Genomic DNA, 27,831 nt, shown 5'->3' on the forward strand with positions numbered 1-27,831 from the left:
AGATTCTGAAGCTGCAGGTTTCGTCACTCCAACCAAATTTGACTGAACCAGCAACAAAAGAAGATCCAAACTAAGCTTCACATAAACATCGTCATGGGTTCCCTCTGACTTTGGCTGTTTTTCTTCCACCACAATAAAATCACACTTCCTGCACATCTCTCTCTCAGTGTACTTCAAGAACAGTTTCCCATCTCAAATCTCTGTTTTCTGCATTATTCTCTTGGTTATTACGCACCAGTCTACTGTTGTGTTCAGTGCTGTTGGCCTCTGTTTTTGTTTGTTTGTTTATTTTTAAATGACCTAAAACAAAGTCTCATTTCTGCTGTTCGATACCAAAGAAATTTATATATTTTTTAATTTATGCCAAATTACAAACTCTCAGCTTTGTCTCTAATCAACCCTCTGCAACTTTGCTCTGCTTCACTTCAGCAGCAACAGGTCATGTTCAGATGTTGATTCGTGGTTTTCAGTTTTTGTTCGAATCATTTTAGGGATATCTTCTATAAAAAGCCAGAACAGGAAAATCTGCTTCATGGTTTTCTGTTTTGTCCTCCGATAAAGCCTCGGCTTTGTTTTTATACATAGATATAAAATATCCATATTTTATATCTATGTGTAATATATTTTAAAAATGTAGTGATAAATGATCAGAATTATAATATTTCTGTCTGAGTCAAAATTGAATTGAATCAAATCGATTATAGAAATCGGTGCTGATACCCGACCCTAGTTGTAATCAAATAAATGTGTATGTACTTTGGCTAAGCCTCTGTTTAAAATCCCATAAGATAATAATTTTAATTAAAATGGGCTTGGCTCTGTGTGTGTGTCTTGACTTAATAACAAATATTCACATTAATAAGAATAACAAGTTCACACAGATGTTTTAATCACTGCTGCAGTCGTGAGTGCAGAGAAGGCTGACAGGCTGAGGAATGAGGAAATGAAAGTGAGTGTCAGGTTGTTTAGGTGCAGTGAAGGGCGGAGTTTGCCGTCAGCCAGCAGGTTACCTTCACAGAGTCATTTACACTGGGAAGTGTGGACAGGACTGTCCCTCATCTCACAGGAACAAATTCAGCGAGTGTCACTGAGCCTGCACTCTGGAACAAGGGTTTGGTTAACAAACTGTTTCCCAGAAGTCTCTGACTGAGCCTCTGAAGGCACACAGGTAACCCTGCAGGACGTCCTGCTCAGCTGGATTCCCGTTTCCTGTGAGTCTGAACAAAAGCTTTATTTTATTTACCACATTTAAACTGAAAGATTAAGTAAAGCATTGATAGGCTGACCAAAAACACTGAAATCCTTCCTGTTCAAGCAAAGAGAGGGAGAGACTTCCTGTAAATGAGAGGGGAGGAGCAAACATGACTGAGATACATGAAAACAGGAAGTAACAGAGTTCAGGGTCTGTTTGGAGACAGAGCTGCGACAGGGTGAGTGTAAACACCTGTACCTGCATGTTTTGACCACATCTGTGCTCAGCATGGTGGCATGATTCAGTCTGAAGGCAGTGAATTCGTGTTTCATGTGTTCAGCTGCTGTGGATCCTGACAGGGACGTGTTTAAACTGGTTGGGCTGATTTAAAGCAGGAAGTGCTGGATGATGTGATGAGTGTTAGTATGAGAGTGGAAATGGGTCAAAGTTCATGAGGAACCAGGATGATTCTTTCCGGAAACATCAGGACGATCTGACCAACAGCTGTGCTGAGCTCAAAGTCAGAGTTCTGACTGTCATCAGGTTTAGATCATTTACTGAAGGAGTAGAAATGATCAGTAAAATTTATATTAATGATTTCCTGGTACCTCCAGGCATTGCTTCCTTGTCTCGTGATCTTTATAGATCTCTGTCACTTGTTCCTCCAAATATTTTGATTTAAACTGCCATCACATTTCATTATTTATTAACTGAAGGTGCTGGAACCAGCAAACTGTATCACTTGTAAACAAAAGTTTGAGATCATCTACCGTAGATATTTTATAAAGGATCTATAATTGTCATAAAATGCTATCTGTTGTTATTAAGTCGGTAGTTTGAGTGAGGAGGAAGCTTCACAGCAGCTGTGTGTTTGTGGTGGACCTCTCAGAAGAAGATGATGGAGGAAGAGGAGGGCAGAGGAGAGTCTGCAGACCTCAGTCCTGGGTAAGAGAATCGAACTGATCTATGTTTGTTTGTTATCTTAATTAAATGTATTTGCAACTGAACACTGAAAAACAACTACAATTATAATTTAGTTTTCGTACAGTCAGGGGCTCCTGGGCTGTGTGCACACCTGTGACCCTGTGTGGATCAGAGAAACTCCAGTATATAAATCATTACAGACGTCTGTACATCTTCATGCTTATGAGTCTATGTGAACTTTTAACCACAGTTATGCAGTGCTGCGAAAAAGTTTTTGTCCTTGCCCTGATTTTCTTCCTCTCCATCTTTTTTTATAATCTTACATTTACTTTTTTGCATTTGACACGATTAACATGAATTAAAAGAAAAGTTTTATAATAATTTTTATTTATTACGTGGGAACCTGTCCAAATCTACCTGGCTCTGTGTGAACGAGGGAGAAACAGTTTATTTTACAATCTGCTGAATCAAAAAATTACTGAAATGAAACCTGTTTGACAAAGTAAACTAAGCTACAAAACCTGAAAAAGAGGCACATCATGCCACGATCTCAAGAAACGGGGCTTAACTGGGATTGATGTTGTGGTGTGACCTTAAACAACAGGCTGTTAATGTGGACCACATCTCTCCACAGTGATCTGAAAGACTCATTGGCAGTTCTTGTAAATGCTGGATTGCAGATCGTTTCACACAGGACCAGATAGGTTTGTAAATTTATTTGGTGACCCGAGACATGTGTGACCAATAAGGAATCAGAAAGGGGGAAATGCTTTCTCACTGGACTTTATATCTTGAAATTGTTTCTAAATAAGTGACAGTAAGGTTTAAAACAGCAGTCAACATATCAAGTAGGAGCAGGAAACGTGTGTCAGCATGAGAGCTAAAGCTCTGTATGTAAATCTCTACCACACATTTTAGAGCTCAGTTCAAACTGAACTATGCCAAGCTAAATGTCAGTGAAGGTTCTCAGTCATCCAGGTCATTGTAGACTAAGGAGCTTGGAAAGAAAAGCATCTGGACTTCTTTAAGTTGCTTGAAGACGTTTCACCTCTCATCCGAGAAGTTTCTTAAGTTTCTCAGATGAGAGGTGAAACGTCTTCAAGCAACTTAAAGAAGTCCAGACGCTTTTCTAGCCAAGCTCCTTAGACTATGCCAAGCTAAGCTGCGCAAGGTGGCTATAAAACAGTGAACGACATAAGCAGCTGTCTCTGAGAAAGGCTTTTACTGTGAAGTCTCTCTGCATTTCATATGAAACTGCAGGCAGACCACTGATTAATAGACCAGGCAGACAGGAAAAGCAGTTCATTAGTGTTATAAAATAAAAGCTAGCATCACCACAGGAAGTAACTTCACTTTTACCGACTCTGTGACCATCACAGATTCTGCAAAGTGTCATCAGATCTGGATCTTCTTTCACTAACAGGCAGCAAAAGTTTTATTGATGATGAAATGTGTTTACAGAGAGAAGAAGATGAAAGAGCAGCTGTCCTGCTGTGCTTTGTGTCAGGACGTCCTGAAGGATCCAGTCTCTACCAGCTGTGGACACTGGTTCTGCAGACAGTGCATCTCCTCATACTGGGACCAGTCTGCTTCATCAGGAGACTCGTCCTGTCCCCAGTGTGGAGAAAGATCCAGAAGCAGAGCTGGACTGCAGACAGCCAGTCAGAGCAGCTGTGTACAAAGTAAGACTGAACATCTGTCTGCTGATGGACTCATTTCTGAAAACTGGACTTCTTGTTGTGTTTTCTTTCTATTCATAAATCCATCCCTCTGGGGCCGGGTCACACTAAGCAGGGATGGCCAATGAATCAATCAATCAATCAATCAATCAATCAATCAATCAATCAATCAATCTATTATGTCTAATTGTTAAATGTTGTCATTGTGGGTCTTAAATTTGTAAGTCTGAGTTCAATCTATATGATCAAAGCCATTCCTTTGATCCTGACCACCTCTCCAGCCACTCTGTGCTGGCGGAGGTTTTATTGTATCTGGAAGATCTGTTTCTTGTGATGTTGCTTCCTGCTTTTATGATCCTTTTGGTAAGCAGGAAGTCATGCATACAGAGACACACACACACATACACACATTCTCACCTGCATACACACACACACACACACACACACACACACACATTCTCACCTGCATACACACACACACACACACACACACACACACACACACACACACACACACACACACACACACACACATTCTCACCTGCATACACACACACACACACACACACATTCTTGCACATGCATACATGCTTACACATACACACACATAGTGCCTTGTCTTAGAACCATTGGGGGGTTTTACGGTGGGAGGTGCTTGTGCTGTGATGTGTATTGTAACTGTCATGTCAATAAATAGCTACGGGGACAGCTGCTCTTGGAAGGACACAAAAAAAAGGATTTGAGCTTCAAGAGCTGTTTCTTGACCTGTGTTCAACTTGAAACAGTGTCCTTTCACCTAGTAAGGCAAAAGTCAACAGTCCTCCAGCCGACGCAGGTGGCCTTGAAGGATATAGTAATGATAATAATAATAATAATAATAATAATAATAATAATAATAATAATAATAATAATAATAGCCAGTGAAGCTGCTTCAGGATCGGGGAGATGTGGTGGGTAGAGGAAGTCCTAGTAATATTACGAGCAGCAGAGTTCTGGACACGTTGGAGCTTGTTAATGGATTTTTGTGTAAGGCCAAATACAGGGAGTGCAGAATTATTAGGCAAATGAGTATTTTGTCCACATCATCCTCTTCATGCATGTTGTCTTACTCCAAGCTGTATAGGCTCGAAAGGTGTGGTCTAATGACATCAACACCCTATATCAGGTGTGCATAATTATTAGGCAACGTCCTTTCCTTTGGCAAAATGGGTCAAAAGAAGGACTTGACAGGCTCAGAAAAGTCAAAAATAGTGAGATATCTTGCAGAGGGATGCAGCAGTCTCAAAATTGCAAAGCTTCTGAAGTGTGATCATCGAACAATCGTTTCATTCAAAATAGTCAACACGGTCGCAAGAAGCATGTGGAAAAACCAAGGCGCAAAATAACTGCCCATGAACTGAGAAAAGTCAAGCGTGCAGCTGCCAAGATGCCACTTGCCACCAGTTTGGCCATATTTCAGAGCTGCAACATCACTGGAGTGCCCAAAAGCACAAGGTGTGCAATACTCAGAGACATGGCCAAGGTAAGAAAGGCTGAAAGACGACCACCACTGAACAAGACACACAAGCTGAAACGTCAAGACTGGGCCAAGAAATATCTCAAGACTGGTTTTTCTAAGGCAGCACGGTGGCACGGTGGTTAGTACTGTTGCCGCACAGCAAGAAGGTCCTGAGTTCAATTCCACCATCAGGCCGGGGTCTTTCTGTGTGGAGTTTGCATGTTCTCCCCGTGTTTGCGTGGGTTCTCTCCGGGTACTCCGGCTTCCTCCCACCGTCCAAAGACATGCAGCTTGTGGGGATAGGTTAATTGATTAATCCAAATTGTCACTAGGTGTGAATGTGTGAGAGAATGTGAGTGTGAATGGTTGTCTGTCCCTATGTGTTAGCCCTGCGACAGACTGGCGACCTGTCCAGGGTGTACCCCGCCTTTCGCCCTATGACAGCTGGGATAGGCTCCAGCGCCCCCCGCGACCCTGAAAAGGATAAGCGGAAGCGAATGGATGGATGGATGGTTTTTCTAAGGTTTTATGGACTGATGAAATGAGAGTGAGTCTTGATGGGCCAGATGGATGGGCCCGTGGCTGGATTGGTAAAGGGCAGAGAGCTCCAGTCCCACTCAGACGCCAGCAAGGTGGAGGTGGAGTACTGGTTTGGGCTGGTATCATCAAAGATGAGCTTGTGGGGCCTTTTCAGGTTGAGGATGGAGTCAAGCTCAACTCCCAGTCCTACTGCCAGTTTCTGGAAGACACCTTCTTCAAGCAGTGGTACAGGAAGAAGTCTGCATCCTTCAAGAAAAACATGATTTCCATGCAGGACAATGCTCCATCACACGCGTCCAAGTACTCCACAGCGTGGCTGGCAAGAAAGGGTATAAAAGAAGAAAAACTAATGACATGGCCTCCTTGTTCACCTGATCTGAACCCCATTGAGAACCTGTGGTCCATCATCAAATGTGAGATTTACAAGGAGGGAAAACAGTACACCTCTCTGAACAGTGTCTGGGAGGCTGTGGTTGCTGCTGCACGCAATGTTGATGGTGAACAGATCAAAACACTGACAGAATCCATGGATGGCAGGCTTTTGAGTGTCCTTGCAAAGAAAGGTGGCTATATTGGTCGCTGATTTGTTTTTGTTTTGTTTTTGAATGTCAGAAATGTATATTTGTGAATGTGGAGATGTTACTTCCAAGAACATTCAGCTTTGATATTAATGAGTTTTTTGGGTTCATTGAGAACATGGTTGTTGTTCAATAATAAAATTATTCCTCAAAAATACAACTTGCCTAATAATTCTGCACTCCCTGTAATAGTGAGTTACAGTAATCAATTCGAGAGATAACAAGATTATGGACAAGAATGGCAGTGACATGAGGAGTGAGGAAAGGGCGGAGGCGATTGATGTTACGGAGTTGAAAATATGCTGCACGTGTTACATTATTGATATGTGAATTAAAGGATAATGTGCTATCAAGAATGACACCCAAGCTTTTCACAGAGGGAGAGATAGGGACCAGCGAATTATTGATAGTGAGAGGAAAATCGTTAATTCTGTATAGCAATCGTTTAGTGCCGACCAGGAGAAGTTCTGATTTATTGCTGTTGAGTTTAAGGAAGTTGGAGGAGAACCAGGAATTGAGTTCTGCTAAGCAGAGGGTGAGGGAGGGTGGAGGAAGAGTAGAATCGGGTTTGGTAGAGAGGTAAAGCTGGGTGTCATCGGCATAGCAGTGGAACTGAATGTTACATTTACGAAAAATGTGTCCGAGTGGAAGAAGGTAGATGATGAAAAGGAGGGGCCCGAGGACAGATCCCTGGGGCACCCCAGTAGATAGAGGAGAAGGCTGAGAAGTGAAGGATTTTAATTGAATGAACTGAGTGCGGTCAGACGGGTATGATTTAAACAAGGCTAATGGAGTGTGAGAGAGACCAATAGAAGCTAATCTGCTAAGGAGAATGGGATGAGAGATGGTGTCAAAGGCTGCACTCAGATCAAGGAGAATAAGGATGGAGAGGAGACCAGAATCAGCTGCCATGAGAAGATCGTTTGTATTTTTATAAGAGAAGTTTCGGTGCTATGCAGAGGACGGAAACCAGACTGGAACTGTTTGTAAAGGTTATTATCAGTGAGGTGTAGATGGACTTGTGAAGCAACTATTTTTTCAAGAATTTTTGAGAGGAATGGTAGATTGGAGATAGGACGGAAATTGTTAAAGTTGTTGGGATCTAGACCTGTTTTTTTCAGGATTGGGGTGATGGCGGCAACTTTGAAAGAAGCAGGAACAGTTCCAGTGGTGAGTGAAGAGTGAATAATAGCAGATATGAGGGGAAGGAGAGGGGGTAGACAGGCTTTGACAAGGACAGTGGGGATAGGATCAAGCTGGCAGGTACAAGGTATTTGTGGATGAGATCAGCGATATCAGTTAAAGACGGAAGTTGAAAAACAGAGGAAGTGAGAAGGGGTGGAGTTAAGACAGAGGAGCATTAGGGACCAAGTCTACGTGTATTTTATGGTAAATGGTCTGTATTTATATAGCGCTTTACTAGTCCCTAAGGACCCCAAAGCGCTTTACATATCCAGTCATCCACGCACACATTCACACACTGGTGATGGCAGCTACATTGTAGCCACAGCCACCCTGGGGCGCACTGACAGAGGCGAGGCTGCCGGACACTGGCGCCACCGGGCCCTCTGACCACCACCAATAGGCAATGGGTGAAGTGTCTTGCCCAAGGACACAACAACCGAGACTGTCCAAGCCGGGGCTCGAACCGGCAACCTTCCGATTACAAGGCGAACTCCCAACTCTTGAGCCACGATCGCCCGTATGAATTATGAATTTTTTTAGTGAAGAATAGCATTAGAGAGTCGCAGAAGTTAGATGAGTAGAGATGAGCGGGCAGAGAATCAGGTGGCCTGTTGAAGGAGCTGAATAATGAGAATAGGGTCTTGGTGGAGTCCTCACATGAACAGATAGTGGTAGAATAATAGGCAGATTTGGTTTGACTGATACATTCCTGATAAAACAGAACATGATTATTAAACATATCCTTATGAATAGTAAGGCCAGTTTTCTTGTAAAGACGTTCAAGCCGTCGGCCTTTAGCTTTCAATAATCGGAGTTCGGGGGTGTACCAGGGTGCAGAGCGGGAAAAGAGTACAGTTCTGTTTTTTTGTGGAGCAAGAGAATTCAAAATACTACTGAGGCTATGATTATAATTAAATACTAGATCATCTTGAATTGTTAAGAGACAAGCAGCTAGAGAGCAGAAGAAATGATATCGAGATTTATATTCTTGATATTGTGGAAAGAAATAATATGAGGATTGTTAATTATGGAGAAAGTCATGTGAACATTAAAGGAGAGAAGTAGATGATCAGAGATTGGCAGCTCGTCAGCTGTGCAGTTGGAGGGGGTAAGTCCAGAACAACAGACTAGGTCCAAAGTATGGCCCTTAGTGTGGGTAGGGAAGTTTTTGTATTGTTTAAGGCTGAAGCTATCAAAGCAGGATAAAAGGTCTTTGGTAAGAGGATGATCGCAGTTATCCACATGGACGTTGAAGTCACCCAGCAATATTATATTAGGGGAAACAGTAGCTAGGTTGGCCAGCAGATCAGCAAAGTCACTTATAAAAACAGAATTAAATTTTGGGGGGCGGTAGATGACAGCTATGACAGTTGGGGCATGGTCAGAGAGTCAAACCACAGTCCCGTTAACTGGGAGAATTGTTGTTCCAGCCTTCGGGCCTTCTGGCTGGTGCCCGAGGGGTAGCCGCATTAATGAAAGTGGTGGTTGTTTGGGTTAGTGTAAACAACCTGCATCCAATTTTAAAGCGGGTCTAATGTCCATCACTGGTCACCAGGTCTGTCAATTTCCTGTTGAAGAGGCGTGAGTACTCACAGCTGGCCCATCATCAGTCATGTCGGCAGGCCTTGTGGGGGTTGGAACAGCTGTAGTCGCTTCCTTTGTTCTTTGATAACCCAGGTCTGAGCACGCACCGATCAGCCAGAACTCTGTTATCATGGTTCAGAATAGGTAGTTGTCATTCAATGTCTTCCTTCGAGAGTGTCGCCAGGCACACGACGCAACTAACCATCGAGTATCCAGCAGCAAATGTCTCTTCGGGACAATTGGGCTCTCTCCCTCCCTTCGTTGAGGGACCAGTTGATCAAATCCATAATTTTTGAAAGATGCATCCGCCTCCCCCAGCTTGTCTGGGGGAACACCGAGGTATTCCTATATCGGCAAGAGATATAATCTCTCCAGTATGTCCTGGGTCTGACCCGGGGCCTCCTCCCAGTGGAACATGGCCAGGACAACTCACCCAGGAGGGATCCTTGTCAGATGTCCGAACCACCTCGACTGGCTCCTTTTGATATGGAGGAGCAGCGGCTCTACTCTGAGCTTCTCCCAGATGGTTGAACTCCTCACCCTTACTTCTCAGTAAGGGAGAAGCCTGCCACCCTTCTGAGAAAACTAATTTCTGCCACTTGTATCAGCAAAGTAGTTCTTGAGTTCACTGCTGACGACCATAGGTGAGGGTAGGAACGTAGCTCAACTGGTAAATAGAGCTTTGTTTTACACTCAGCTCTCTCTTCACCAAGACAGGCTGGTACAGGCGATCAATACACCCGCAGCATCAATCTCCCTCTCCACTTACTGGTGAACAAGAATTCTCCACTTGGGGAACTCGTCCTTCAAGTCCTTTAAAAACACCCTTCAAAAAATACTCAAGGGGAAACAGTCAAATGCTTTCCATAAAATACATATACACTGGTTGGGAAAACTCACATGCACCTTCAAGTGTGCTTGAAAGGGTAAAGAGCTGGTCGAGTGGTTTGCAATTGCTGCATTCCGCTTGGCCTGTTGGTACCTGTCAGCTGCCTCAGAAGTCTCACAGGCTAACCGAGCCCAATAGGACATCTGGTTTGGGGGTTACCACCACATCAGGCACCAACCACCATGTGCTCACAGCTCTGGGCAGTGGTTTCGGCAATGGAGGTGCTGAACATACTCTATTTGAACTCATTTCCCCCGACAGGAATGCTGTCAAAACTCTGCTAGAGTGGGAGTTGAAGATCTCACGGACCGGTGTCTCTAGAAGGAATTCCCCATGCACACTCAATATATGTTTAGGCACAGGTCTCGCCTTTTTAGTGTCATTATTTTTTTTGTTTTTCAGCAGATGTTGGTCTGCAGGAGGTTTTAGATGAACATAAGATCAGTCTGAGGAGGAGATGTGTGCGTGATGAAACAGGAAGTAGAACCCTCATCAACACCATCTACACTGAGCTCTACATCACAGAGGGACAGAGTGAAGAGGTTCATACCCAACATGAGGTGAGGCAGCTGGAGACAGCTTCCAAGATGGACGCCCTCCATGACGCTCCAATCAGGTGCCAGGACATCTTTAAAGCCTTACCTGACCAACAGACACCCATCAGAGTGGTTCTGACCAACGGCGTGGCTGGTGTTGGAAAAACCTTCTCAGTGCAGAAGTTCACTCTGGACTGGGCAGAGGGCTTGGAGAACCAACATGTCAGTGTGGTGGTTCTGCTTTCATTCAGGGAGCTGAACCTGATCAGAGATGAGCAGTACAGTCTTCTGGAGCTGCTCCATGTTTTCCATCCAACATTACAGAAGGTCTCAGCAGAGAAGCTGGCTGTCTCTCAGCTTTTGTTCATCTTTGACGGCCTGGATGAAAGCAGACTTTCATTGGATTTCACCAACAGGAAGCTGCTGTCTGATGTCACACAGAAGTCATCAGTCAGCCAGCTGCTGACAAACCTCATCCAGGGGAATCTGCTTCCCTCGGCTCTCGTCTGGATAACTTCCCGACCCACAGCAGCCAATCAGATCCCTCCTACATGTGTTGACAGGCTAACAGAAGTACGAGGCTTCACTGACGCCCAGAAGGAGGAGTACTTCAGGAGGAAATTCAGTGATGAAGAGCTGTCCAGCAGAATCATCTCCCACATGAAGACATCCAGGAGCCTCCACATCATGTGTAGTATCCCAGTCTTCTGCTGGATCACTGCTACAGTTCTGGAGCACATGTTGACTACAGAGCAGAGAGGAGAGCTGCCCAAGACCCTGACTGACATGTACTCACACTTCCTGCTGGTTCAGACAAAGAGGAAGAAGAACAAGTACCACGAGGGACATGAGACGAGTCCACAGGAGCTGACGGAGGCTGACAGGGAAGTTCTTCTGAAGCTGGGGAGGCTGGCGTTTGAACATCTGGAGAAAGGAAACATCATGTTCTACCAAGAAGACCTGGAGCAGTGTGGTCTTGATGTCACGGAGGCCTCGGTGTACTCAGGAGTTTGTACAGAGATCTTCAAAAGAGAGTGTGTGATCTTCCAGAAACCAGTCTACTGCTTTGTTCATCTGAGCATTCAGGAGTTTCTGGCTGCAGTCTACATGTTCCACTGTTTCACCAGCAGGAAGACAAAGGTGCTGAGGGATTTTCTGGATATCTGGCATAATATCCCATCACTTATTGAGCTCCTTTCAGAAACCATGAGAGAATCACTGAGAAGTAAAACCGGCCACCTGGACCTGTTTGTCCGCTTCCTTCATGGCCTCTGTCTGGAATCCAACCAGAGACTCTTAGGAGGTCTGCTGGGTCAGACAGAGAAAAACCCAGGAACCATCCAGAGAGTCATCAACAACCTGAAGATGATGAACAGTGATAAAATCTCTCCTGACAGAAGCATCAACATTTTTTACTGTCTGATAGAAATGAATAACCTCTCAATACATCAGGATATCCAAGAATTTTTGAAGTCAAAAAACAGATCAGAGAGACTCTTTGAGATCCACTGCTCAGCTCTGGCCCACATGCTGCAGATGTCAAAAGAGGTTCTGGATGAGTTGGACCTGCAGAAATACAACACATCAGACCAAGGACGACACAGACTGATTCCAGCTGTGAGGAACTGCAGAAAGGCTCGGTGAGTCCAGATGTGATCATTTACACCATAAATCAGTGTAGACTGGTAGATTTGTTTTTAATACGTAGACAGTACAAAATCATTTTCTTTTGTTTTAGTTTTACATTCAGCTTTCCTTTGGTGAAAGCAAAGCTCAGCAGTTTTTCACACGGTAAAAGGAGTATGAGGCCACTCATACTTAGGGGGTTATTGTCATTGGATCCTTAGAACATCTGGGTGGATGATGTAGATGATGGTGGTGGCTCAGTTTTTTGGTGATTAAATACAAAAAATACATAGATTTCTGTAATTGTTGGATAACATTTAAATAATATGACAGGAAAATGCAGCCATTTAAAGTCACTTTAAATCTAGCTGAAATCAATTTATTTTGTTTTATATTAGAAGGCTCAATCATGTGTTGTTGTGAATGTATTTAAATGTAACATTCACTGGCTGGTAAAGATTTTGTTTTCATCTGGATGTGGGAGACTTGCTGTGTCTTTCTCTGTCAGCCACTGTGTTTGTATAGAGGTGGAGAGCAGTTACCTTATTCTGTCTCAGGCTCATAATTAGTGACATAGTGAGTGGTTCAATCTCCATGAATCACTGGAATAATAATAATGGATTGGATTTATATAGCGCTTTTCAAGGCACCCAAAGCGCTTTACAATGCCACTATTCATTCACACACTGGTGGAGGCAGCTACAGCTGCCCTGGGGCAGACTGACAGAAGCGAGGCTGCCATATCGCGCCATCGGCCCCTCTGGCCAACATCAGTAGGCGGTAGGGTAAAGTCTCTTGCCCAAGGACACAACGACCAGGACAGAGAGCCCAGGGATCGAACCGGCGACCTTCCGGTTACAGATACGCTTCCCAAGCCCCTGAGCCACGGTCGCCCCACAAACACAAACTGCCTACACCAACAGAAATAGCCTCTGCTACTCCAAAACTGCTCCAGATGACCTCAACAACAGAAACTGTCCTTGCTGCTCCTCCACACACACTTGAGCTTTTTTGCATTAATGTACACTCGGTCTGTCTTTATAACACAGATTGTATATTTTCTATAATCACAGACTGGCTCAGTGTGGACTCTCAGAGACTCACTATGAAGTTGTGGTCTCAGCTCTGAAGTCCAACCCCTCCCATTTGACAGAGCTGGACATGAGTGGAAACAAGCTGCAAGGTTCAGGCGTGAAGCTTCTGTGTGCTGGACTGGAGAGTCCAAACTGTCGACTGGAGACTCTGAGGTGAGTTCACTGACTGCAGCTGTTGTTTTTTTCTATATTTCAGATCTTTGATTCATGTTTGAAACTTTCTTTAGTTCCTAAATGTTCAGGATGTGTCTGAAGACAAATGTGAAGAAGTTTGAGTGCTTTCAGAAATGTTGTCTCTTGCCAAATGACTGAACAACAGTTTTTCCTTTTGGCTCCAAATAGAAGTGACAGGCTATTATGAGGATTTTGATCTCACTCAATTAAACATTTAAAACATTCCGCTTTGTTTTTCAAATTTTACTCCACTCAGCCATTTAAACTAATTGTCGTTCAGAAATCATAAAAAATGAAACTAAATATTGAAGCTCACTATTTCTATTATTGCTGGAGAAGCAACATGTTCATTCAGTATCAGCTTTTATATTCTCAATTTTCTGCTGTGAACACATTATGAATACTGAATGACTTCAAACAGGAAGTCAATTTGTTAAGCTGATACCTTTTACATTTTTATTCAGATTGGAGAAATGCAGTTTGTCAGATATCAGCTGTGATTATCTGGCCTCTGCTTTGAAGTCCAACCCCTCCCATCTGAAACATCTGGACTTGAGTCTTAACATGATGCAAGATTCAGGATTGGAGCGGCTATGTGGTTTTCTGGAGGATCCACACGGGGGACTGCAGACTCTGAGGTTAGACGCCACGTTTTTATGATATGCAAATCCAGAGAACTTAAATTTTCAGTTCTATGGATTTAACAGAATTTTATCTTACTGTAGTAGTAAGTCATTACCAGTTTACTGGGTAAGAAGCAATTAACATTAATCACACACCAGTCAAAACACCCAAAAGTTCATTTTAACTCTCAAGAACTTATTGACATTTAATGAACAGCATAGATGTCCTGCCAGTGTCAGTGTGTCTCTCCCTGCAAAGTCTTTGGGGTTTTTTCTCTTACAAAATATTTTATAAGTAAGTAAAGTTTATTTATTAAGTGCTTTTCATACACAGGTAGTCACAAAGCTCTGTGCAAGGTTAAAATAAACAGAACGTAAAGTACCAAAACAGACAATACAATGTAAATAAAAAATAAAAATAACAACAACAACAAAATTGCTCAACAGAAGGCTTGTTAAAATAGAAAAGTTTTAAAGGATTCCACAGAGTCCACCAAATGTAGCTGTGGTCGTAGACTTCCGGTGCCCGAAGCCAGACTCAATAACCAATGTACTTTAAAAGAACCGATCAAAAGACTTGTTCCAAGGTCTCACCAAACTCCTAGTACACCTGAGTTTTGGCATCAGCCGCTGCCAAAGCTGCACTCTGCCTGGCCTGATGGTACCTGTCAGCTGCCTCTGATAACAGATAACACTCCTGTATGTATAATGTGTAGGTACAAAAATACTTTAGTCTATTTGGTGTAGATTAAACTTGCTCAGAATCATCAGATTGAGTATGTAGACTGAATGACCCAGAGGTGTACTGAGGAGTACAAGGTGAACAGGAATAGAGACAGCATATAGTCCATTGTTGAGCTCCTGTATAAGAATTAGATAACTTTATTAATCTCTAAGGAAATTATATAGTTACAGTCACTCTAGGGCAGGGGTCTCAAACAAACGGGCCATTTGCGGCCCACGTCACCTCTGCTTGCGGCCGGCATATAGATGTGAAGAAGAATTTTTTTCAAAAAATGATTTAATACGACGGCAGTGTGTTACAAGCATGGCCCTTTAAGACTGTAGCCTCGTGGGCGGTGTAGTCCGTGCTGCAGGGAGAACATGTGGGACCGCCCCTCCCGCTGTGTGTGTGTGAGGGAGGGAGAAAAATGGAAAGTCGAAAAGTACGAGGTGCTACCGAGCAGAAACGGGAGATGGAAGCAGTGCCTGACCAGCCCAGTTGTAAGTAAGCTGTTAAGACTCGACTGTACACCGTGTTCGTGTTTTCCTCCGAAACAATCAAGTTCTGCTGGAGCAGCCTTTCAACGCCTCTCTCTGTCTCTCGCTAGCAAAGTTGACCCAGACAGTAAAGCTAGTTCCCGGCTACGAGCCCGACACAGAACCCGAAGTATTAGCCAGAGGTCTCCTTACCACGGTTCGGAGCCACGGACCTGGCCAAGGTAACAAGGGAGTGCAAACATGTTGAGGGCTGTGTTAGTTCAGTGAGAGATTTATTTGTAAAGAAAACAATTTTCACTTGCCGTCGAAAACTAATATGTACGCTTATGCCTGCATTTTTATTTTGTTAAATACAAACAAAATTGTAGCAGAAGTGCTGCCACGTGTCTGGCCAGAAAGAGCTGTTTATTTGGTAGTTCAATGAAACTACTGTACTATACCGCTGAGTGACTGTCTTCTGCTCGTCAAATACATTTCATTGCATTTTCATTGCAGTTAAGAGTGAGAAAAAAAATTGCGTTCATGTTTGAAATTTTGTCTTGTTACACAGTATTTGGAATTAAATAAAACAAACAAAACACTACATTTTAGGAAATATTAGTGGGTGTTTTCTTGTTTGTTTTTTGTACTACTTGAACACTAAAGTGGCCCTCCAATGAGATGACAGTGCCAGAAGTGGCCTGCGGCTCATTTGAGTTTGAGACCCCTGCTCTAGGGCAATAACAGTAACAGACTGAACTGAATTAAACAATATAATATATTACAGACTTTAGAAAAATATAAGAAATAGCTCTAATATATACAAATGGCTCAATTATAGATCCATCCATCCATTCTCTTCCACTTATCCTTGTCAGGCTCGCACGGGGGGCTGGAGCCTATCCCAGCTACCATAGGGCGAGAGGCGGGGCACACCCTGGACAGATCACCAGTCTGTCACAGGGAAACACATTTAACCGTTCACACTCAAATTCATAACTATGAACAATTTAGAGTTACCAGTCAACTCAGCTGGGAAGCTGAGGTAACCAGAGAGAATGCAAACTGGGCCAAATATACCATATACACATACACAAATATATAAATACAGATTATACAATAGGGATAAATAGAATAAACAGGAATAAGAATACCAGGGAATTGCACATTTCAACTTTTGTGAGTCTATTACACCGTTGAATGTTAAAAGAGAGAGAGAGAGAGAAAATTAGTTGTTCCCCCCTCCTTTGTCCCCCTGTTTCCCCTCCCTCTCCCCTCCAGAGAGGAGTTAAACAGTTTGATGGCGTGTGGGACAAAGGAGTTTTTAAGTCTGTTGGTCGTTGACTTGGGGAGAAGCAACCTGTCACTGAACAGACTCCTCTGGTTGTTTATGGCCATATGCAGATGATGCCCAGCATTGTTCATAATGTCCAACAGGTTCTTTATTGTAGTAGGCCACGAGATGACAGACTTCTGAGCATCACGTCTGTCCTGAAGATTGTCTCCTTGGCATCTTTGCTTAGGGCTTGTTATTGTGCTGCCATCACCAGAACCTCTGTGTTGTCTTTTTCTAGCCACTATTAGGCTTAGGCTATATGTGTCTGGTTCATAATAAATTACATTAATTAGAGTCTCACTGTTGGACACATTGCATCATATAATCTGAAAAACAGTGAAACCCTCAATGATTTAAACCAGAAACTGTCGAATAAGCTTTTTTCTTTTCCTCTTTATACAGACTGGAGTGGTGCAGTTTGTCACAGGTCAGCTGTTATTATCTGGCCTCAGCTATGAAGTCCAACCCCTCCCATGTGAAACATCTGGTCCTGAGGGGAAACAACCTGCAGGATTTAGGAGTGAAGCAGCTGTGTGGTTTCCTGGAGAGTCCCCGCTGTAGACTGGAAACACTGAGGTCAGACGCTATGTTTTAGTTATGTTAAAGAGGCTGCAGACATTAGGCTGATATTAATAATAAAATAATAATGGATTGCATTTATATAGCACTTTTCGAGACCCTCAAAGCGCTTTACAATTCCACTATTCATTCACACACTGGTGGAGGCAGCTACAGTTGTAGCCACAGCTGCCCTGGGACAGACTGACAGAAGCGAGGCTGCCATCGGCCCCTCTGGCCATCACCAGTAGGCAGTAGGTGAAGTGTCTTGCCCAAGGACACAACGACTGAGACTGTCCGAGTCGGGGCTCAAACCGGCAACCTTCCGATTACAAGACGAACTGCCAACTCTTGAGCCACGATCGGCGATCGCAGTATTATACTGATCTACAATCAGGATCTTCATTGTGCACTCTTCTTGTTTTTAGGTTCAGTCAGTATCTGGTGTGGCCACCATTTGCCTCACACAGTGTAAAACTATTGCATAGAGTTGATCAGGTTGTTGATTGTGGGCTGTGGAACATTGGTCCACTCCTCTTCAATAGCTGAGTGATTTTGCAGAATATTGGCAGGAACTGGAACATGCTGTCATATACCCCGGATCCAGAGCATCCCAAACATATTCGATACTTCCAAATATTGTGTAGAGATCCTTGCAATATGGGGCTGTGCATTATCATCCGGCAACATGACGGTTGTGGATGAATGGCACAACAATGGGCCTCGGGATCTTGTCACGGTATCGCTGTGCATTTAAAATGCGAGCAATAAAATGCACCTGTGTTCGTTGTCCATAACATACGCCTGGCCATACCAGAACTGCACCGCCACCATGGGCAACTCGATCCACAACAGTGACGTCAGCAAACCGCTCACCCATACGATGCCACACACCGATTGTTGCTGCAGCTGGTCTCAGATGATCCTAGAGGTGAACATGCTGGATGTGGAGGTACGCCTTTGGAGATGGCTCATGGCAGAGAAATGAACATTCATTTCATGGGCAACAGCTCTGGTAGACGGCTCCTGAAGAGTGAAGAAGAGCCTCAGAAAATGAGAGCAGAAGGAAAAAGGAACGGTCAGCTTTGTTTTTGATTGGCTGGAAGAGTGGAAGGTCAAAGATGTTACAGACACAGGAAGTGACCATATAGTCAAGGCTGGAGCAGCTGGGCCGTTCTGGGTTTCTCTGATTTTGCTGTTCTGGTCCTGATGCTGTGAAACCAGAGGGCAGCATATACATATTTACTAGGGGTGCAACGATATTCGTATCGATATTGAACCGTTCGATACAGTGCTTTCGGTTCGGTACGCATATGTATCGAACAATACAACATTTTTAATTTATTTTATCAACTTTCCTTCTAACGATGCTGTCTGTGTTGAGCGCTCAGTGGATCTGCACTCGACAGTGCAGCCTAGGCGGAGTAGTCGAGTGCAGATTCACTGAGCGCAGGGCAAGCTAGCGAGACAGAAGTTAAGCTCTCCTTGCAACATGGCAAATTGAACCTCCCCCATCCTCATTCAGATCTGGCGTTTGGAACTATTTTGGTTTTCATGTGACGTATGACCCTGAAGGTAAGCGTGTCATGGACTAAAGTAAAACAGTATGTTGGATGTGCCACGCAATGCTCAATTACATGGGTGGGAGCTAGTGTGTTAGCGCAGTTAGCTCGTTAACGTGTTGGCCGTCCAGCTCCATGCACGGAGCGATCCGCGGTAGCTCGTTAACGGAGATTTGCCGTGTTGTGGCGTTAAGGTCATTTCAACGAGATTTACGCTGATAGCACTAGTGGGAACACAACGAATATGACTGCAAATTTACACTGACATCATCCTAGTGCAAACACAAGTGGAAGCAGACAAAAACAACAAGCATGCATGCTACAAACTTTACCCGAGTCATTTAGACAGCCGTTAGCACAGGATTCTCCTTATGGGGACCTGATATGTTTAATATGCTGCTGAGAATATAGCCCAGAAGAAGCGGATAGTATAGCTTTTATTTTGGAAAGAGACATTTCTCTGTAATTGTCACAACGGGACTGAACGGACTCACGCGCAGGCTCTGAGTAGGGAACAATAAAGGTTTTTATTTACAGAAGCACCAGGTGATCTATTTACACAGTGGGGAAAAGACGGGTTCCAGGAATCCACACACGAACAGGGGGGGGGAAAGACACTTGCAGTCCACACACGCTCCAAAGTCCTCACTCCATCCACGCTCCACGCTCCTCTTCACACTCCACAAGAAACACAAAAGCTCGCTCCAATCCTCACACACTTGATCGCTCAGGTAACACAGGGGTAGGTCCAGGGAAATCTATTCACAGAGAAGCAAAAGGTTACTGTAAGAAGATCGCTAGGGAAACACGAGAACGAACTGAGCTGGGGTTAACACTAACGAGAGTCGGCAACGGTCCAGCGACGAGAAACACAGGGCTGCCGTCTTATGAAGGAGCTGGATCACTCGTAATGAGCCACAGGTGCGTGGGCCAAGGGCAGGAGCCCGCAGGTAAGCTCCGCCCAGGCAGAGGGAGGAGGGAAAGAGGGGAGAGGAGAGAGCAGGGAAAAAATAAAAAAGGAATACAAAACATATGTAGCCGTACTGAGCCGACCGGGTAGGCACAGGGACCCTGACAGTAATAAACTCTCTTTTCCAAAGATGAGTGATTCCTCAATCAGATACAGGGCTCGCAAAATTTTTCCAGTCGGGCTACCAAAATCTATCTCTGCCCTGCCCGTCGGGCTATCGTAGGAAGGAAAAATATATGTCAATGCTTTTGCATTCTTTCAGAAATGTAGCTGGGTAATTATGTCATTGGCATGGGTGAGCCACTGTCAATATGTGACATATTGAAATCGCGTTTGAATTTGCGCTTGTTTTTTTGCTTTCACTTTGCAATCGCGCGAACTGTGTATAGAGAGCGACAGCACTGATCTGTGAGTGATGATAATTTGTGCACCAATTCCTCTGACATCGTCTTATTAATCGTTAGCTTACTATGCAAACATGACAAGTGAACTCTCCCGCAGCAAGCTTAAACATGTGAGAGGTTGATCGCGCAGAGAATCATAATAATAATAATAATAATGGATACTTTATTGATCCCCCTTGTTTTTCTCTGCATTTGACCCATTCACTCAGTGAAGCAGTGGGCAGCCCACTAAGCAGGCGCCCGGGGAGCAGTGTGTAGGGACGGTACCTTGCTCAGGGGTACCTCAGGGTAGCCGTTAAGTGGATTCGAACCGCCGACCTTCCGATCATGGGGCGACCACTTTACCTACTGAGCTATCCCTGCCCATATGTGAGTCCGTGTGTAAAAGCAGCAGGATATATATTTCAGTTCTGCTGAGCCAAATAAGACAGGTCAGGGTGAAGAAGTGACAGCCAAAGAAAAGCTTAGCACAAAACGGAAAAGTTATGACAAATCAGACTATAAGGCAAAAAGAAAGTGCAGCTTTATGGTTTCATGGACAAAAGAATTTCTGTGGCTGCAAAATGACGAGCTAAATAACCAGGGCTGCACATAAGTGGTCCGCAGGTGCGCATTCGCTGTCAAAATAAAAAACACGTACAAGATAAGAAGTTGCAACGTGTGTTTGCGTACATAAGATTTTCAGGAGGACAGACATTTGTTTAGAACTCTTAAAGATGTCGAAGAAGCTCCTTTAAGCAATTACTTTAGTGTTCCTCCACCTCCAAAGAAATGTCAGGAGTCCGAACCACAAAAGAAGCACGTATTCTCGGAAAAGTAGTTGCAGGAGGTGAGCTGGCTTCAAACAAATGATGAACGCACAGAGATGTGGTGCGGGATGTGCCGTGAAAATTTAATAAATGACAAATTAAAAAGGCATCAACATTTTTTTTTGTATCGAAAAAATATTGAACCGTGACACCAAAGTATCGAACCGAACTGAACCGTGAATTTTGTGTATCGTTGCACCCCTAATATTTACATATATGAAATTCTTTCTAACTGTTCTTTTAACCTTGAAACATAAAGGCCTGTGGTTGAAACAAACATGCGCACACACAAACACATATAAGCTGTTTGGATTATAAAACACTGAATGATTTCAATTAAAAAATCCAACACACATATCTTTCATTCGTTATTTAGGCTGAGCATCTGCAGTTTGTCACAGATCAGCTGTGTTTATCTGACCTCAGCTCTGAAGTCCAACCCCTCCCATCTGAAACATCTGGACCTGTGTCACAATTACAAGCTGCAGGATTCAGGAGTAAAGCAGTTGTGTGGTTTTCTGCAGAGTCCATACTGCAGACTGGAAACTTTGAGGTCAGTCACCATGTTGTGTGTGGATGTACATGATAAAAACATTGTGGTGGCATTAAACTGCAGATGTAGCCCTTCATGTAGAGTAGGCCCATTATGGCAAAATCTGATTATCTAACAAAATATTCATTATAAAAAAGCACCATGCAACCATGCAAGTTAAAAGAAATCAGAAAGAAAGTAAGGAGGAGGTGGTGAGGGACACAGGGTCGTCTGGTTTGGAGTTAGGCCTGAACTATAGCAGCTGTTTCTGACCACAGGCGACCAGTGGTCCCTGTTGGCCCACAGCTTCTGGTGGGGCGGTCAAGATTAAAGTCAGTTTCTAGTGTTATGAAAGTGTCTCTTTATTAATTTGGCTAAATCACTGGGCCATAACCATACTGTGGACCATTCACTCTTAATTAAACAGCCATGAGCATGGAAAACAGACAAATCCTAATTTCTCTGACACTCATTAGTATATCTGAGAATAAAAAGCAGTGAAACCACACGATCATAAGCAAAGATGAGAAGCAAACTGAACAGGTTAGATAAACACAGACCAGTATAGAGTCTTTGGTCCAGACTGGAACAACTGTGTGCCCAGTTTGAGCTCTCTTCAGTGCTGTGACCTGACAGACCCAGAGGGGCCATCACATCACATTTAGAAGCTCCCCTGATGGAGCCACAACACATGTCCAATACTTAGTCTGTCTTGTTGGACCAACTGGAAGAAATGATTCAAGGACTTAGTCACAGAACAGAGATTCAAATCTCCAAAATCCAACTGGCTGCATCAGGACATATAGTCTGAAACTCTGCACAGTTTCCTGTTTGAAGCTGCTTCCTGTTGGCTTCAGCTGTTTGGAGTTTCCATTTTCTAAACTTCTACATTCTGAAGCTTCTTCAGCTCTGAACAGATGATGAAACACTGAATGATTTCAAGCACTTTGTCTAATAAACATAAGTGATTTCAGTTGAGTTATTTAATAAACTTGTGCTTTATTTTTCCTCCGCGTTTTTCTAAACTCATCTTTTCTTTATGCAGATTGGAGTACTGTTTTATATCAGCTGTTGGCTGTGAATATCTGCACTCAGCTCTGACATTCAACCCTACCCATCTGCGAGAGCTGGAGCTGAGAGGAAACAACCTGCAGCATATACATGTGAAGCGGTTGTCTGATCTTGTAGAGAATTCACACTATAGCCTGGAAACTCTGAGGTCAGTAAATGGTTGTAGTCAGTCAATGTTGCTTCAGTGGTAATGTATTAAACATGGTTAACTTCTCTAGTAATGAAGTGTGAACAAGTTTGTTGTGGACGTACCATATTTTCCGCACTATAAGGCACACTTAAAATCCTTTAATTTTCTCAAAAATCGACAGTTCGCCTTATGTATGAATCTTGGTTGTGCTTACTGACCTCGGACCGATTTCATGTGCTACACGGCGCTCAAAAATCTGTCAAAAATGTTTAAGTACGACTTTGGTAAGAGATGAAGCCGCACTGCTTGATGGATTGTTGGACCATTACAGCTACTGTAGTCAGGAGCCTCGTGGAGGAATCTGGGTCCTAAACTCCGTCTCCTTCAGGTCCCAAAGCCAAACGAACACTGCAGCATCACTGAGAGTTACAAACTGTCTAAATTCTTTCATCTTTAATAAAATGATCAGCGTTGCAACTTTACCAGGTGTAACAATTAAGTTTAACATCCAGGCATCCATGAAAACAGGATTTATTAAATTTAACGGAGTTAGAAGTTAGCAGGAAGTTAGCTCGCTAGCTTCCACCTAAACATGATATAGCATGTTCTGACTGAGAGATTTCTGAAACAATTCAAACGTACAGCTCTGCTATCACTTCCAGCATAAATGAAGACAGAAAACTAAACAGCAGTGACGTTTGTAGGGTTACTGAAGTTTTTTCAAGTCTTTTCAAGGTTTGAAAGTGCTTGAATTTCAGATATGGTGCTTAAAAGTGCTTGAAAGTGTAACTGTATTTCATTCACCATAAATAACTATCTGATTCAATAGTTTTCTTATCAGATAGAAAAATAAAATGAGTTGCAAAATGTAAAAGCAAAATTTCCCCGCCTGGGCTGCCTTGCGCCTCTGTCTGGGTTTTTTTGGGGGTTTTTATTTCCTGTCCCGTTTGGCTCTGTCAATGGAAAATTGTATTTAGTAGTCAGTATAATCTTTTAGTGATATAAGTTTGCATATGGTAGAATACTGCATGTAGTTATTTGTATTAGGAAATATTCAACCATGTATACTTAGAGGCATATAATTAATTGTGTGTGATCTCTAACAGGCTGCAGGCTTGGGGTGCATCCCAGGAATGCACCCCCACGTCTGGGAGCATGAGAGCTCGTACCTTGTTTTATTGTTTTACGGCAGGATTAACGTAGCTATGTCTGTTTTAGTTTAAGTGCTTCTTTACATATAGATGAACTGCTGGACTTCCTCACCATGTTATCTAGGGTGGGGGAGACTACCCCCTTTCCTGACCAAGGATGTACCTTTTGTGCTCTCATGACCCTTTGATCAGCAGGACACACACACACACACACACACACACACACACACACACACACACACACCTACTGAAGTATAAATAAAGATTGGGGCAGTTTCTTAGTGCGAGTCTCAGTCTGGAGGCTGCCCTTGCTAGCAAGAAGTTCTGTGTGTTTCTCTTCTCTGAGTCTTTACTGAAGAAGTGTTTTAGAATATTTTCCCTAACAGGCTCTTTTGCATCAGAATTATTGTCTAAAGGCGAAGAAAGAGGCCCAACGGATTTGCTTTACCAAATTGACCATCCCAGCCTTATTGGAAAGATACGGGACAGATTTGACTGGGGAAAAGAAAGGGGAGAAAGAAAGAGAGAAAAAACAGCGGGGAAGAGGGACGGGGATAAAGGGCAAAAAACAAAAACCAACTAAATAAGCAGACAAAAAATACATCCATCAACCACCTGGATCACCTGTTGAGAAAGAAAAACGAAAACAAGCAGAAGAAGACGAGAGCAATACAATAAACAACGGCATGATGATCTATGGGAATATAACAGTAAATACTAAATGTTAAACATTATTGTGCAGCATGTAATATCGACAGCGCACAGTGTGCTTTGAGGTAGGAGCCAAAAAGGGTGTAGTTTGTGTGTGTGAGCACCCGTGTGTACACCTGTGAGCATGGACGCGCTTGTTTTTTTAAAAGGTTCCTTCATGTAATGATCTGATCTCCCATGTTTTAAATGCACCTTAGAACAACATGCAGCAACACTACACATGAGCGAGAGGAGGGAGGTTTGGGGTCTTCACACACCGCTGTTCTCTGCTAGCCATCGGGGTGGGGGAGCTTGAAGGAGGTGTTGGCCTGGGGCGGTCTGCTTGCCTCCACCCCGGGGGAAAGGGTAACATCTCCTGGGTCTAGGTGCCGTTTCCCCCTCCAGGGGTGAGGGTACCTGGACCCGGGGTATAGAGTTTGTTTGGGGAGTGTGATTGTGTGTACAGTGTCCATGTATGTCTATCCCTACGTTGGGTGAGTGCTGAGTATTTGTATATGTGTGCATGAGGGTGGGAATGCATGTTTGTGTCTGTGTGTGCCTGTTTGTGTTTATATGTCAGGTCGGGTCTTAGACTCCACCTCTCTGGGAACTGCCAGGCCCTCCAAAGTGTGGAGGCCTATCTCCCCTCACCACACTCCCTGCCGGTGACTGATGCCCTCAGGGGTCGGTGCATTGGTGGTTCTTGGTGTCCGGGGCTGGGCGCTCAGGTATGTACCAGCTCACTCCTGGTGACTACTTGGCGGGGCCTGGTGCCTGTTACTCGGTCAGGCCTATTCCGGGGCAATGGGGGCCCTCGGGCCTCCGGCCTCTGGGCCTGCGGCTCGGTTCACTCTGGCACAGCTGGCTGCCGGCAGAGCCGGCGGGCACGCCACTGCAGCCTCCTTTGGCTTCTGCTCCGTGGCTACTGGGTGACGCCTCGTCTGGGGATCCTCAGCCCTTCCCATGAGGGTGGCACAGATGCCCCTCCGGTGCTCCTCCTTGGGCTCTCGCACGCTGGGGCCTCTGGATGTCTGGGGCCTGGATCTCCTCCATGCCTCCTTCATGCCCTGAGGGACGGGGCTATGGCTCTCTACATCCTCTAGCAGATCATTACATGTGGAAACCTTTTGAATACAAGCGCGCTGATCCACACAGGTGTGCACACGGATGTTCACTGTTCATAGACATAAACTACACCTCTATTGGCTGCTATTTCCAAGCACATTGTGCGCTGTTGGTCCTGCTTGCTACACAACAACATTCAATATTTAGTATTTACTGCTGTTTACACTTAGATAGATTAACGTGATGGTGTTGTGTTTAGTATGTTGCTCTGTTGTTTTTGCTTGTTTTCTCTTCTTTCTCTCAACGGGTGATCCAGGAGATTTGTTTTCTTTCTCTTTTTAAGTTTCCTTTCTCACTGTCCCTCTTCCCTTCTGTTTTTCTTTTCCTTCATCTGTCTTTCTCCCTTTCCTATCCCTCAGTCATGTCTGTCCCGTCTGTAACAACTGAAAATTAAATTAAATTAAAAAAACAAAAAACCATTGTCTGTAGCAAACACAAAACACAGGAAAACGTGTTAAAGAGTGAAAAAAAAAACCCCAAAAAACAAAAATGTGTTTATCGTCAGCACCTGCACGTTAAACTACTTAAACATTATAAATATCTTCAAGCTCACACTGAGGCCTGTGGTTCACTATCAGCCACTGATAGTGTTGGGAAGGTTACTTTTAAAATGTATTCCATTACAGATTACAGATTACATGCCCCAAAATGTATTTTGTAACGTATTCTGTTACGTTACTCAATGAGAGTAACGTATTCTGAATACTTTGGATTACTTAATATATTACCATGCTACATGAATGTACTATTACTGTGTGATTTATTACTATTACTGAAGGTTACTCGTCATACCAACCAGATGTTTAAATCTTAATATAAACGAGTAACAGTGGGTGGACATTAGGTAAGGCTGCACTTTTTGCAGTGATCTCGTGTAGAAAACTATTTGTGCGTATATAAAACAGGTCAGCGGCTCCGAACCGTAGTAAAGGGACCTCTGGCTGATACGTCGGGTTCGTGTCGGCTCGTAGCCGAAAACTAGCTTTACTTTGTTGTCTGGCTCAACTTTGCTAGCGAGAGACAGAGAGAGGCGTTGAAAGGCTGCTGCAACGGAGCTTATTGTTTCAGAGGAAAACAGGAACACCGTGTACAGTCGAGTCTTGATAGCTTACTTACAGCTAGGCTACACTGCCCAAGGCTACATTCTTTAGGGCTGTGCCTGTAACACTCTGCCTATTGCCTTCATATTAAATAATTTTTTGAACAATAATTTTTCATTATGTGGACCACAAGTAGGGGTGACATGGGCTGCAAGACTGAGATAAATGTGCTGGAAAAGCTTGAAATGGGACATTGAAAGTGCTTAAAAAGTGCTTGAATTTGACCCTGAAAAAAGCGTATGAACCCTATCCCTGGAAACACTCGTTTATCTCCTCTGCTCTTCCTCCTTCTCTGTACAGGTGGAGGTGATGATGGTAAACAGGACGGTGTGTGTGCTGAGAGGAGCAGCTGTGTCCTGATGATCCAGAGAGGTTGAAGCAGCAGCAGCTTGTGTGTAGAGACGCTCTGACTGGGCCATGTTACTGGGAGGTGGAGAGGAGAGCTTCATCCAGCAGTGACTGACAGAGGAATGAAGTGCAGATGACTGTCAGTGCTGCAGAGTGAACTGCTCTGAGAACAGCTCCACTGTCAGACACAATGTAGAGTCCAGCATCATCCCTGTGTGTCCCTCTGGATCTGACAGGATCATCAGTGTATCTGGACTGCTCTGCTGCTGCTCTGTCCTTCTACAGTCTCTGCACAGTCTCTGTCTCACTCTGGCTTCAGACCCTCCTGGATCAAACTCACCAGGAAAGGCTTTCAAACATCACTGATTAATAAACATAATGTTTTTATAAGATTGATGTCACGTTTTCATGTTTGTGTGCAGTTTCACTGTTTTTTTTATTAGAAATAATTAAATTGTTGCTTAAATTTATACAAAATGTCAGAAATCTGCACTGACATGAAGGTATAACTGGACATCTTTGACTACAGTTTGTTTTTGCCTTGTTTGGTTTCAGTGTTTTCAGCTCAGTCTCACGTGTCTGAATTTACAGCCATGTTTCATTGACATGTGTAGTAACACAACTGATCTGAAATCACACAAAAACATAAAATCCTAGTAGTACTTATATTTTACTGTAAAAAACACAAACATGTTTACTGAATGATTTTAATAACTATATTCA

The 27,831-nt window shown here is 43.7% G+C and overlaps 1 protein-coding gene across 6 annotated transcripts; it reads left to right on the forward strand.

Moving 5' to 3' along the window:
• The first annotated feature begins 981 nt into the window (after positions 1-981).
• On the forward strand, positions 982-27,500 carry LOC105941412 (NACHT, LRR and PYD domains-containing protein 12). Of its 6 annotated transcripts, XM_076888623.1 has the most exons (12): positions 982-1,211; positions 1,316-1,430; positions 1,533-1,712; positions 2,021-2,137; positions 3,578-3,798; positions 10,472-12,245; positions 13,305-13,478; positions 13,964-14,137; positions 17,061-17,234; positions 21,338-21,514; positions 22,539-22,712; positions 27,061-27,500. In XM_076888623.1, exons 4-12 carry the CDS (start codon positions 2,088-2,090, stop codon positions 27,068-27,070), a joined length of 2,928 nt encoding a protein of 975 aa, XP_076744738.1. In that variant the 5' UTR covers positions 982-1,211; positions 1,316-1,430; positions 1,533-1,712; positions 2,021-2,087; the 3' UTR covers positions 27,071-27,500. The 6 variants fall into 6 exon arrangements, with proteins under 6 accessions (XP_076744738.1, XP_076744739.1, XP_076744737.1 ...); XM_076888624.1 differs by lacking the exon at positions 1,533-1,712 and having other exon boundaries at positions 22,539-22,714; positions 27,066-27,500; XM_076888622.1 differs by lacking the exon at positions 1,533-1,712.
• Positions 27,501-27,831: the final 331 nt, after the last annotated feature.

This window comes from Maylandia zebra, linkage group LG9, assembly GCF_041146795.1.
Source record: "Maylandia zebra isolate NMK-2024a linkage group LG9, Mzebra_GT3a, whole genome shotgun sequence".
NCBI classification, from domain to species: Eukaryota; Metazoa; Chordata; class Actinopteri; order Cichliformes; family Cichlidae; genus Maylandia; species Maylandia zebra.

Bases quoted from the DNA above. Each gene is read 5' to 3' on its own strand.
- LOC105941412 (XM_076888623.1), top strand. From the start codon at position 2,088: ATGATGGAGGAAGAGGAGGGCAGAGGAGAGTCTGCAGACCTCAGTCCT. The intron at 13,479-13,963 runs GTGAGTTCACTG...ATTTTTATTCAG, and splicing joins TGTCGACTGGAGACTCTGAG to ATTGGAGAAATGCAGTTTGT. The intron at 14,138-17,060 runs GTTAGACGCCAC...CTCTTTATACAG, and splicing joins GGGGGACTGCAGACTCTGAG to ACTGGAGTGGTGCAGTTTGT.